The sequence below is a fragment of the Pholcus phalangioides genome, unplaced genomic scaffold (assembly GCF_987345545.1).
Source record: "Pholcus phalangioides strain wild (caught in Gottingen) unplaced genomic scaffold, Ppha-v1.0 ptg000002l_1, whole genome shotgun sequence".
In the NCBI taxonomy this organism is placed as follows: domain Eukaryota; kingdom Metazoa; phylum Arthropoda; class Arachnida; order Araneae; family Pholcidae; genus Pholcus; species Pholcus phalangioides.
The window spans coordinates 9,565,581-9,579,713 of NW_028301595.1; the positions used below are offsets into that span (position 1 = coordinate 9,565,581).

The window sequence follows — 14,133 nt, forward strand, 5'->3', positions numbered from 1 at the left end:
GTTCTTGTTCAGTTTCTTTCAATTTACCAGATTCACAGTTATTCGATCGAAAAATAAAGATTTTCTCAAGGGATCCATGGTACGTGACATTAAAAAAATTGTTAAATTGTTAAAAATTATCGTTATTCGTTGTACATAATTGCACAGTTACATTCCAACTCCTCACAATGACTGAATAGTAACGCAAGATTCTATTGTAATTTAGAGGAAAATCTCGTTGCGGAACAAAAACCCCGACCGTTACAAGTGCACTGTAATATATTTTACAGACATACAAAGTTATAATTTCATAATAATCATCGGCTTTACGCTTCAATTTGAATTTGGTGACACAGCATTCATACCCGGTATAAACGTGGAAAATTTTCACGCAAAGATGCAGTTGGTCTACCGGCCGAATTGTCCAACTTCCAATGGGCAAAATGTATATCGCGTATGCACAAGTGTTTTTATATGGTTGCTAATTGAAATGTAGCGATAATCGTTCTTAACACTCTAGTAACTCTTCATAAATTCATACCTCTATGTTTCTACAACGTGACATCAAACATACACACACGCGATCGCTTTAATTGGTTGTTGCCATTTATTTTTTTGTCGTTTCCATCTTGGATGTTTGCCCCGTCCACGTTTCACGAGGCCGTCTCCATTTTCCCCCAATGTCGCCCAAACTCATGTCGTTCAAAGATGAAGACAGAGAAAGGTCCACGACCATGACATTTTCTTTAATGAAAAGAACTCCCAATTTCAACGACTTCTCTGTTAAGACAGGAGGGGAAACGTGAAACTAAGTTATTATAGTTTCCTATGCTTCGAATTCACTGAAAATTCTCATCTTGATGCTCGATTTCACAGAGGTTTTCCTCTAGACACTTACTTTTTCTGTAATCACTTCTCTGGCAGAGTTCCTCTTTTTCTTTAAGTTTTAAAATGGAAGTCGTGATTTCCGTTTTTTTCCTTTTTCCTTCTGAAGAAAAAAATTTCCCTTCAGAATGACATCACGGTTAAAAACTTTTTTTTTCCATCCGTCTGTCACATGCTAATGGCGAAAAAAAAAAAATTCGGAGGAGTTTTTTCGTTTGGTTGACGCCTCCAACACAATTAGGAGAGCCTCAACTTCATGAGAATGTATGCGGGTGAACATTGTCAGATAAGACTACAGGCCTACGCACTAAAGATTTTTTTTTGTCGTGTATGTGTAGAATTGTTGCAGTTTTTTTTGTGCAGAAGTCCCATTTCAGAAGAAGTTCAGACATATTTCACTTCCTCACTTGTTACTAAACTACGAAACTTGAATCTGTAACAAGGACGAGGAGACCAAAAAAAAGTGTGAAGTCTGTTTTTTCCGGGAGAAATGTCTTTTTCGTGTTTACGAATGACTTCCAGTGGATTTTGCTTTTAGTTCCAGGAGGAACTTCCAAGAAAAACTTTCAAAATTTGTCGCAAAACAAAGCAAACAAAAAAAAAACTTTATTCGACAAAACAAATAACACGACTCGAGAATAAACATTGACACAAAAAAAACACGAACATCGATCGACACACACGTGAAAGCTTATGCTACAAATACCGTGGATAAAAGTTACAGGGATGCAGACATATGGCCGACACAATACTTTCTCACAATTCAGGACATATTTCGCATAAAAAAGAACAAACAATTATAAAAAGATGTCTTCCGGCAAAAAAATAGAACATCTGTCGCTTTATCCGTAAGATTTGATATCCAAAATGAAGGAAAAGTAAAAAAAAAAGGTAGGTTTGAAAACATAATCAGCTATGGATCATTCAAACCCAAGGTCAGTGTTTTGATACATTACACATATTGTAGGATAAAGCCTTTTATCATCGTCTCTTTATCACACAAGGGAAAGTCGAAATTGGAGGCATAAGGTTGCATAAGGCATGCTATTGCCACATACAGACATACATAACAGATGTAGAGAATTGTGGTTTGTAAGGAAGAGGAAAATTTTGGAAAGCACATAGACCAGGAAAAAAAAAATGAGAGTGGATAAGAATGAGGATGTAACAGCAATAGGGAGGGGGGGAAAAAACACAGCTGAAATTCGATAGAATGACGAAAATGCAGATGAATGGAGCAACTTCAGAAATTGAAATCATTGAGACAAAATAAATCAACATTGTTGGTCAAACTGAAGATTCCACATTGCATCTGAATCCTATTTTCTATAGCTTTAATTTCAATATTGCTCATTCACGAAAAACTTGTCCAACCATCCATGCATAACTATCTACCAATAAGTATTTGGACACCTATGCAAATGACGATATCTGCGGTCCTGAGATACGTCACGCCCTCTGCCGGTATATATCGTGTAGGAAACAACATCGGCATTAGTCGCACGCAAGATGCCGCGCAGTTCGGAGCTCTCCGATTTCGAGAAAGGTATAATTATCGGGTATCACAAAAATGACCGATCCTTAAGGGACATATCTAGCGAGCTGAAGTACCCAAAATCGACAGTGGCCTATGTGATTAAGAAGTGGAAGGTGAGCTGTGATTGTCGGAATTTGCCCCGAGTCGGCAGACCAACGAAACTGGGAGATAGAGACCGACGGGTGCTGTCCAGAGAAATTCGGAAGAACTGCATCCAACAGATGGCCCTCATCCGCGAGGAGTTTCAACAGGCATCCGAGAGTATTGTTTCAATGAATACCATCCGTAAGGAAGCACATCTGATTGGTTTTCATGGTCGTGCTGCTGCCCATAAGCGTTTGATCACAAAGTCCAACCACGTTGCTCGGTTAATGTGGTGCAAAGCACATCGAAATTGGACCGTAGATCAGTGGAAACGGGTTCTTTGGAGCGACGAATCAAGGTTCACCCTCTACCGTTCGGATGGCAGGGTCTGGGTCTGGTGTCTGCCTGGAGAACGTCTCCTGCCAGAATGCATTGTGCCAACAGTCAAGTTCGGCGGAGGTGGAATTATGGTCTGGGGGTGTTTGTTTCTCCTGGTATGGACTGGGACCCTTGGTCCCCATTCATGGTAAGCTCAACGCCGATGCCTACTGCACTATTTTGGATGACAATGTGCTTCCTACGTTGTGGCAGTTTTACGGGGTGGACCCCTGTTACTTCCAGGACGACAATGCCAGCTGTCATACTGCGAGGTTAACCAAGGCTTGGTATGGTGCCAATGGGGTTCATCGAATGGACTGGCCTGCCCAGAGCCCAGACCTGAACCCTATCGAGAACCTCTGGGACGAGTTGGATCGCCGAATTAAGGGGTGCCCTACCCGTCCAAAATCGGTGAAGGAACTGACATGTCTTCTCCAAGCCGAGTGGAAGAAAATACCACTAGCCGTCACACAAGGACTTGTGGAAAGTATGCCCCGGAGGGTTCACGCTGTAATTGCCTCTCGTGGAGGCTCTACCAACTATTGATTTTGAATAAAGTTAGTTTTCCTTTTCTATCACAGGTGTCCAAACACTTATTGGTAGATAGTGTATTAGCTGTACGGATAGTGTATTAGCTTTGATTTTGGGCGACTGGTGCGATCATGGTCGAGATTACCATGATTATGAAGAAATTCGAGATTCAAGAATAATGATAATCAAAAATCACTCCCCGAGGACTCCTTGGTTTACCTTAATGAAAATCAAGGACTCCTCCCCCATCTACTCATGCTCCCATCATACTGAAGAATCAGTGCCCCTTCCCAAGAAAATTTGAAATAATTTTTCATTTTTTTGAGAAAAACACTGAAATTTTTAAATATAAAACACCTTTATATTATTTTACTCAATTTCAGCTAATTTAAATGCTTTTTGAAGATTAGTAACTAAAAATTTCTTCGCAAAAAAATGACCCCTCCAAATGTCAATCCTGCATACGCCCCTGACGAGAAGCATTTTAATTTCCTCCCAGGTATAACCTTCTGTACCTAATTCAAGACTCTTGCAGACAATCACGCCATTCCCCCTCTGCAGTCAGTACAACGGATCTAACTACTATTTTTCATCAGGATGGCAAAGCCAAGTGTTATATGGTGCTATACAGTGATACGAAAACTAACCGCTGTGCGAAGGTGAGGGGAGCCCAGGTTTTAATGCAGGGCCATCTTAAATGGATATATGTAGAATAGATAGTATCAGATCTCAAACATGAGGTCGTCCTATCATTTTCTAGAATACAGGCGTCCCTCGCATTACGCGATTAATTGGTTCCGAAATAGTCGTGTAAGACGAAATCACTTAAAGTGACTTGAATTGAACGCGGGAAAGATAGGGATGGGGGGGGGGGGGCGGTAGTTTTTTTCACAAGGATTAAAAAAATTGAACCCAACAGCAAAGGAACCTTTTTTTTAATTAATTATTCAAACTTATGAATGAATCCCATTAATCTAGGCAATGTGAATGAATTATATTAATACGCTTCCTGTCTTCACTACTTCCGATTGATTTTAGTGAGTACGGATGTTTTTTTTTCCTGAAGAACCTGGTATGATAGGCTGATAATTAGAGAACGGATTATATGCACTAAAAAAATGGCGAAATATGCTCTAAAAATATGCAAATATCCACTTATAAATGCCAAAATGTGCATTAAAAACCGAAAATATTCACTAAATAATCCTGAACAAGTTGAAATTACGAAATATGTAGGCCTACTAAAAATGAGAAAATGTGCATTTAAAAAATCACTATGTAAAAAAAACCATGTTTTATAAAAATGCATATTTTCTATTTCTTAGAGCATATTTATTTACAAAAAATAAACCCCCACATTATATATATATATATATATATATATACACACACACACACACACACATACCTGCACATGCAAAAGAAATCTACATATTTTTTATTCAGACATTTTTAATTTCTAGGTTGTTGTAATGCAATTATAAAAACTACGTATGCACGATAAAATATTTATACAATGTCCATAAAAAAATATTTATGGCTGCCTTATTTTAAGTATGGGTAGCTCTTCAATTTTGTCGCTGCGTGGTCTTGTAGACATCGTGCTAGACTCTCATCCTGAGGATCCAAGTTCGAACCCCGTTGACGGCCCAGTGATGGGCGACTGAAGTTGGTTTTATGTGGTTTTCCAGCTTTGAGATGCGAATGCGAGCCGGTCCCCATTTAAAAAAGTCTCTCCACAGAGAGCACGCAGACCTACAACACGATACTGACATAACATGAAAATTCAAGCATTTCCATCTTTACTTAAGAAAATGGAAGACAGATGGCAGCATAAACACGAAACAAGCGCAACTCTACAACATAGATACGTTAAGACCGCACATTCCGGAATGTGCCGATTCGTTAGAAATTCCGAAGAGGATTGTGTACGAGGTGCATGTACAGTTAAGTAGTAGTAGCTTCTCGATTTGTCCAATATGTGTATTGCCCCAAAGCAGAATGTGCCAAAATCTGCGACGTACGTCGCAGAACAATTTGGAAGAATTTTAAGAAAAAGTGCAAAAACAACGTTATTACATGTATGGGGATTTTTACCGCAGAACATTTCCAGTCAGCTGAGGGCTCGTCGCAGACCAGTGCTAAACATTCTGCTTTGGGGGTGCGTTGTATTTCTTTTTTAAACGTGATTGTCAATTGCACCAGAATTTAGTACCACCGGGGGTAATCTATTCCATTTATTAACGACCCTATTAGAGAAACATTCTCTCGACACCACAACCTACAATTGCCCCTCACCAATCGATACGGGTGCCCTTTGCCAAAGCAGAGTCGATTGACGGCGTATCAATAACTCATGGTTCATCCTATCCATCCCGTTGAAAATTTTGAACACTTATATTATATCTCTCTTCCCCCCCCCCCCCAAATTCCACCTGCGGAAGAAAAACCGATGTTATAAAAATACAGTGAAACCCCTCTTAACGGACACCCCTCACATGCGATCACCCTTCTTTTAGGGCCAAATAATATTTTCTCCTTATATAATAGAATTATGCATTTCAAACCCCTGATCAACGGTCACTCCCTCTTTTACGAAGGAATATTTTTGTACCGCCGGCGACCGCGAAAGAGAGGTTTTACTGTCTTGTGAGCAATATTTATTTGAAAAATTATTTAAAAAAAAAGCGATTAAGCTTAAATAAACCTTCAAAAATATGCACTTATTCTGTACATTCTTTGATTTTATGGATTTACAGGCATTATATAATGCTAAAAAAAGCCAAAATATGCACATAATCTGGACTCTACTGATAACCCTTTCTAATGAAACAGTCGAGATGAGAAGCAAAAATTTTCGTCTCCTTGTAAAAAATGTAGTAGCAAAACAAGAGAATTCCGCATATTTCTCGCTAATATGAAAATTCTAGTTAAACTAAGATTCACTGGAACCGCTTTTTTCGATTAAATTTCTCATGGCCTTGTCACTGTGTCACCAAACGTTGTTCATCAGTGAGATTTGGTCAGTTGTATACAAGAATTTCTCTCATATATTTGTCTCAGCAGCTACAGAAAATCCAACGCATTTCGTCGTCAAAGGATTTAACTATGTAGTACATCCCGCTTGCAAGCCCATTTCCAGAATTAAAGCGGAATTTTGCAGGTTGAAATTCATCAACTTCAATCAACTTTTAAAAATCGCGTAAAGCGATGGATACCTGTACGTGAATTGGTAAATAGATTCTTCCAGCCTATAGGTCCGTCCCCCCCATAACATCACTTTGTCCGTGGGCCCATGATTATGTTAACAAGACACTAGTTTGAGGACACCCATAAGCGGAACGATGATGATCGGTTGAGGTATTTTAAGAACTTTAGGAATTCGAGATTTTAAAGAAAATCTTGGCCGGTATTGAAGACTATTCAATGTTACACACAGATCGATTATATACAGGATTTCAGGCCTCCGAATGATAAATGGTTTTTAATTTCACCTCGAAAAATCCACCGAGAAAGAGATAGATGGAAGAAGGGGAAAAAATAAATTGATCCTGAGAATCTTCTTTCCAATGATAATCAAAACAAAGAAAATCGCATCGCACACGCCAGACACATGATGTTCACAAATCTGGTTTCGCAATAGATTCACAAGTGTGCACGTCGTGTTACTTACTCATACCACCTTTGTATGCATCAAGAACAAGCTGGAAACCAAGAACAAATAGTAAAAGGAAAATAAAATCCCCACCCACACGTCGCAGCCGATCCAATTGTACATATTTTAATATGGAGGACGCGACACAGCTTTGAGCAGCTGCACTGCTATTAACAGTGGAAAGGGATTTGTGGGCATCAGCTTATGTATACCTCGAGAAGTTGGTTACATATTTTTCGTTCCCATGGCAGACTGAGTGTCCAATGCTTGCGAAAGAATTAAACCAATAACTTTATTGTGCATTGAAAAAAAACCATGGGATATTTCCGATTTTATATACGTACGTCAAATGTTAATGTCATCACATCTTTTCGATACCGAGGAGGAAAGAAAAATTAGTCACCGTAAAGACAAGTCGTTCTTAAACAAGGGTGCAAAACTGCAATTTTTTGGGCGATTTGTGGACAATTAGGAAAAAAAATTGTAATTCAAGAAAGCTTTCCCCCTTATAGTAGTACTTCATTTAGTTTGAGTCTTTCTGCATGATTGGGACAGCCACCGTGTGATCGTGTGTGGCCATGCAAAAGACATAGGCCTGCTGTATTAGGAAATATAAAAAGAAATATTTTCATCATTGCTTCGTTGAATTTGTTTATATGTACTGAACTTTATTACAAAATTATGCTAGCATAGCTTTCTATGAAAATTTCTACTTCACACATACTGTTCATCCATTTTGTGCAAACAAGTCGACAAAATAAATGGAAAATACACTGTCTAGGTTTGACAGTATTTTATGATAGCACAAACTAATCAAGAAAAGAAAAGTCTTCCAGAAAACAAAATTAAAGTAAAATTATAGGTACTCTCGAACATAGATTTCATAATGTTTTTTTTTTTTTTTTTCGATTCAGCTAATATATAACTTAAATAATAATATAACTTTCTGAAATCCCTATTTGAATATAATAGAACCTTGATTAACCAGAGGGGGTGTGGTGTGTATCCAGAGTATTCAGTTATTAGAGATGGCCACTGTGAAAGTATAAATGAAAAGCCTGATGATTAAAGATACGCTAAATCTATTTTGTGTCAAGGTAGTTCAACATGAAGGCCTGTGGAGAAAAAAGCAATCTAATCTCATTTCACTTCTCTTCTCAAGAGTTTTTGAATCAAAGTTTGCTTAAAAGCGCTCATAGCCAACCAGTCTTTTACCAAAGATCATTGACTTCCGCAGAATGGCAATGCCACCAGAGAAAGTAGTTCCTAAACAGTTTACTGTTTTTTTTTATTTTGCTTCATCAATCGTAATCTGGCTGTTTCAAAGCACACGCAGTTCCTTTTAAAAACCTTTTTTGAGTCAATCTTAGTCCGGATCTCTTAAATTTCTGCTAATGTGCGTGTGTGTCGTTTCCCCAACACCATTTTAAAGATTCTTTTAATACGTCCATTTTTGGGGCATTCAATTGCTATTTTTTTCTCCGTTCACACATTTCTCTTTCATTCGTTAATGCAGGGGTTCTCAACCTTTTTCGACTCGCGGAGCCCTTTTCAGAACATAATTTTTATATCGGAGCCCTGTTTAACTCGAGTATTCCTTTTTGTATATAATTTTTATGGTGGAATCCCGTAGGCTTCTTTTTTTATTTATCTGTCAAATTTACTTTATTTTCCTTGAGTCACCGCGGAGCCCCTGGGAAGTGCACAGGGAGCCCCAAGGGCTCCGAGGAGCACCGGTTGAAAACCGCTGCGTTAAGGGAACTTGCCGAACTGGAACAGTGAAAGGGATGGACATGCAAAGGCATATTAGTAAAGAAGGGGGGGGGGGCACAAAACGATGCCTTCCCCACAAAAACGACTAGAAACTAAAAACATTTTTATATATCTTAGTAAAATTATTAAAACATCGAAAGAAAATACATTTATATGCTATGTTAATCAATTTCTGTTAATTCAAAATGCTTTTTGAAGGTTGGTAACCGAGAATCCCCTACAAAAAATTCATTGCGTCTCCTTCAAAAGTCAATTCTTCATATGCCCCTGCGCACGAGAAGCCGGTCTTGGTCTGGTATAGTTTCCCAAAGTGGGCGATGGAATCATCCAGGGGGGCGATCGAAGCTAGGCGATGGAATAAAAAGTTTAGGAAACTGTGGTCTAGTGCCTTGGTTGATTGAAATTCTACTTTTATTAGTCTTTCTATTTCACCCACCAGTAAAGAGAAGAAATGTTCGTTTGTAGGCCGATTGATTGATTTATTGATCTATTTATATTCCAGTTTATGAAAAGTCCCCCACTCTGTTTCTAAGTTTTCATCAATAGATTTCTAAAATTTGCTAGAACAAATCTTCATTTGTCAAGTAAATGTTCTTCTCCTGGCTGTCCCTAGCACACATTTTCAAATTTTAAAATGATTATATATATAAACTTTCTATATTAAAATAAAAATATATTCTTTTTTCAATATTATATATTTTTAGGACTAGTATACTTACATATTTCATCATCTTCATAATTTGAAATATTTTTTATCAATAATTTATAGCCAAATGAAAATTTTCCCCGACTGTTTTTTTTTAAATTTATGTCATTTGGAAAACATTGGTTTAAATCCTACAACACCAGTTAGCAACCTATCAAATTTATGTACTGAGAAGGTTAAGAAGAATGTAGCCATCACTTGAACCTCCTTTCAAATCAATTAGAATTGTAAATTAACTCATAAATCAGGTGGTGAATGCTTTTATTAAATATCTTTTTCTTGGCTATTCTTTTGGTGAGAAATATAAAATTGAAAATTACTTTCACTATGTGTTTCAGTTGAGAGACATCTATTATTTTGAAAAGCACATGTTTTCAAAATGCTTAGTTTTAATCAGTGTTGCAAAATAAATAAAAATGTCTTTCTCCTGGCATTAATATAACCAGAAAGAAAGTTTGATCAAAAGTTAAGAAAGTGGGAGGGATTAAAAAAACCAAATTTTTTGGTTGCAAGCTGCAGTGATGTTTCATTTGAAGACTTTACTTTGAGAGTGTCTCTCATTTTCTAGCAAAACAAAGACAAATTATAAATCTCTTGTCCCTAAAAAACTGACAGAAAAAGAGCGAGAAATATAAATAAGAAAATAAATAAAAATGTGATTTGCAAAAAAAATTGTTAGGAGTATCAGTGCTTGTCAAAGTTGAAAATGAGCTACCAAAATATGTAAAACATGTCTCAACTGTCAAGCATAAATATCAAGTTAAGTGCTGAAACAGACAAAATGGTTTGTCGCCCATCTCTTAACATGATTACATTTAAATCAATTTTTTCACCATGAATTTTTAGCAAACACTGCATTGCTGACAATATTTCATTAATTATCAAGTAAAGAAGTGTCCCTAACATTTTTTTTTTCTTTTTGGATTCTTTTGGTTGATCTAGCCTTTCATTAAAAACGAGCACAACTACGGACTATTGTTGTTCTTATGGAATAAGGTCTGCTAAAAGTGTGCATGTGTTTCTAAGTCTGAAGGCATATCTTGCGTATATCATTAACTTTAGCGCTGCATCTGTTTTTCAAAATGTCTGAAGCGTAATGATTCGATAGATATGTCAAATAATCTGTCAATAAATCTGGACATTTTAAAGGAGATCAGTTCGCATTTCCACCCCACAGGAAAACCAACTTCAGCTGACCACCATTGTGCCCTTACTGGTGAGTTCAAAACTGGGTCTTTGTGATGTGAGTCCATTACTATGACTGCACAGCAGCAGGAGTGGAGGGGGTCTAGCCTACAGACTCAAGATTAAACACCCGAGAGGCGCAGTGGTAAGATGCTCGTCTTCCATTGTGAAGGTTTCCGTCAAGGTCCACAGGTTTGAATCCAACCAAAGAACATCAGCGAATCAAGTTCTTTACCTACGAAGCCTGGGACAACCACCGATATAGATGTGCCTTCATCTCCCACCAAACTTTACTGGTTGGAAATTGCTGTGTAGCAATATATGATCAGAGTTGGTGTGTGGTAAAGTAGACTCTCGATCAACTTATTTATGTTCTATATGCCCCCCCCCCCCTGTTCCCCTGCAGAAATTTTTACGTTGTTCTTCAAGCCTTCAGCTGAGTGAAAATATTATGTGGCAAAAATTCCCATAACTATGTTTTTCTACACAGATGAGTTCTTTTACCTTCTTTCTATAAGATTCTTCCTAAAACTCTTTTACGATGTAGGCTTACATCAGAATTTTTTTGTATATTCTGCTTTAGGTCCCACTAAGTCTTGAGTTGAAGGTCCATCAAAAACATTTTTCTGGATGGGGGGATCACATCGTACATGCAGGATTATCTTAATGCACAGTTCTACCCAGGAGCATATGCAGAATCAACCTTTGGAGGGGATACAAAAATGTTCTTTCTGAGAAATTTTTGAATAACCACCCTTTAAAAACCATTTAAATTAACAGAAATTGTTAATATAGCATATAAAGGGTATTTTGTATTTTCTTTTGATATTTTAATTTTTTCATCGAAATATAGAATTTTTTTCTAATTTTTGGTTGGTTTGGGAGGGTGCACAGACAGACCTGAACATATAGGCCTAATCTATTATTCTGCGCTTGACAAATAAAAAAATAAAGAAAAAGATGCCAGCCCAACTTTTTAGAAGCCAAGCATGGTTTTCCCACAAGAAAAACAGTCCTACATAGCTTTTTTAAGAACATCAGAAAAAACGTATTTACCTATTGAACCTGGGGCGACCACCAATGGATGGCGCCTTCATTTCCCACCCAACTCCACTTGTTGGAAATTGCCATATGGCGATATATGGCTGAAGTTGGCGTGCAGTAAAGTAGGCAGCTCGTGTTTGCCCAAGACACTTTGTGGTCCATGTGGAGCAAAGATATTTTTAATTATTACTAATGCCTGCATGTGCACCTTTAGTGACATCACCTTTTCCAATCTTAACAACAGATGGTGCCACTATTCTGACCAATAAAACCGGCCACAACTTTAATTTTTCCCAACTCTAAAAAGGAACTGCTGTAAAAAAAAAAGCAAAAACAGAAAAATATTCTGGGAATTTCAACGGCTATTTTGTCAGTGCATATGGAAAAACCACAAAAACAAAAGTGAGGGGAAAGTTTTCCCCAGAAATAAAAAAATAATTTCAGAAACCTGAAAAGGAGGACAAAAGGGCAAATTTCCTGAAACGTAGGACGATGCTTGAAATGACATAAAAAGGATGACTTCTGGTAACCCCTAGCATAAGCAATTAGGGTACAATGGCATTACCCATCATTACAAAAAAAACATTCAAATTTACTAGTCCTCTTCAATGACCCCCCCCCCCCTCCCAAAACCTAAAATGGTCTACGTCCATTTAAGGGAGTTTAATATTCCATTACAAGTGTTACCCACTATAGGGCTGGGGGCTACCTAGTCACTTTCACTTCAAGTTGAAACACTTACTCACTAAGTAGTATTCTTCAGAAAAAAATAAAGAAATTTGGTTCTCGAAGGGAAAAAAAGAGAAGGTCTTGAGAAGGAAATTCCAAAATTCCTAGTAATGGATTATCCCGAGATTCAAATTTCCGGGGATTTGATTTTCGAGACTCTACTGTAGTCTAATGTCAAACTGCTCTCGACATAATATGCCTTTACTACAATAAATCTCTCTATAACCTCATTGTTTTGGGATATTTCGATACCATCACAACAATGCTTCTTATTTTTTGCTCAAAATCACCAACAATACATTTTTAGATAAATCAAATGTATTTGTTCTTTTGAGAGTGATAACATCTGTCTTTTGTTTTAAAAACCGACCAATTTTTGCTATGTTATTCACGACTCTTGGGGCCGGTGATTGCCCCCTATGGACCTGTGGCTGTTACAGGGTGAAAAACAGCAAACTGAATTTTATTAATCCACTAATGATTTTGAATTTTTTGTTGCAAATAAATGCATTTTATGGTGGTACTAACAAGTAACAACGCCAATTCAGAATAGATGCCAACAAAAACATAATTTCTGCAGTGACTGATGATAATGCTACCTCTTGATATAACGATAACCCCTCTACAATGATGTTTTTTCTTAGTACGCAGAGTACCGTTATATCAAGGCTTCTATATGTATATATATATAGTAGGCCATCAGTAAATATATAAAAGAAAATACAGTAAAACCTAAGTTTGACACCTGCAGTTCCATTAAAATCTGTCCAAGTTAGACACGCATCAAAGATATAGAAGTACAGTTTAGTGGACGTTCTGTGTTTTTGGATTATAGCCGATTTATTCAAAACCACCGAATGTAAGGTGGTGTCGAGGATACAGAGGTGTCCAAACCGACAGGTTTTACTGTATGTATGACAAGTTGTGAATTACCTTCGGAGAGGGCTGTCGAGCTGTCAGCATGCTGACGGCTACTCAAGGCTCTGGGAGCAGCTTCGATGACTTTAGTCTGTTTCAATATATACTCCTCTTTCTCGGTAATATTGGTATCACAAATGATCACAACAACAAAGACACTGAGCACTAACACACAGATACAGGAATGGAAGACTCTCTTCAGCAGCGGCGACTTGACTTTATCCGAGCGATGATGATGGCCAAGAAACATCATTGAGTTGAAAGTCAATTAATTAATTTAATTGATTAATCAATTATCTATCTATCCGGTGGAAAGATGGACTTCTTTATGGCAGCTTCTCCAATTATCCAAGAACCGAGTCAAAGTGTCCTCCCAGACATGCGTGACCATTGTAAAAACTCCCTCTCTCTCTCTCTAAAATTTGTTAAAACTTCTTTTCAATTCAAATGCACATGAGCGACGATGAGGAGGGTCAGTGGTTCGATCCAAGACGCAAGCCGAGTCATTACTAGACGCTCCTCTTGTTGTTCCGATGGAAGCGAATGACGTTCAACAAAAAGAAATGATTGGAAGATTCAAATGAAAGCCCAACTTATTGCCGTGTTGTTATTGTAAAAAATGAAAATAAACACACAGTACTCCTCTCATTAAAGGTCCTCTTCTCCTCCTCCTGCTCGGACAACTGCGATCCTCCAAGTGGCAGTCATCATCACCAAGTCAGCTTTGTC

At 37.6% G+C, this 14,133-nt stretch overlaps 1 protein-coding gene across 6 annotated transcripts in view; it reads right to left on the reverse strand.

Moving 5' to 3' along the window:
• Positions 1–14,133, reverse strand: part of Stim (stromal interaction molecule) — a 74,323-nt gene extending 60,190 nt beyond the window's left edge. For 2 of the 6 annotated variants that reach the window (XM_089238180.1, XM_089238197.1), the window contains exon 1: positions 13,420–14,119. In XM_089238180.1, coding sequence (XP_089094306.1) covers positions 13,420–13,657 — 238 coding nt within the window. In that variant the 5' untranslated portion in view covers positions 13,658–14,119. Of the gene's footprint in view, positions 1–13,419 lie in introns of all 6 variants that reach the window. The other 4 variants (XM_089238188.1, XM_089238211.1, XM_089238204.1 and 1 more) reach the window with 3 other exon arrangements.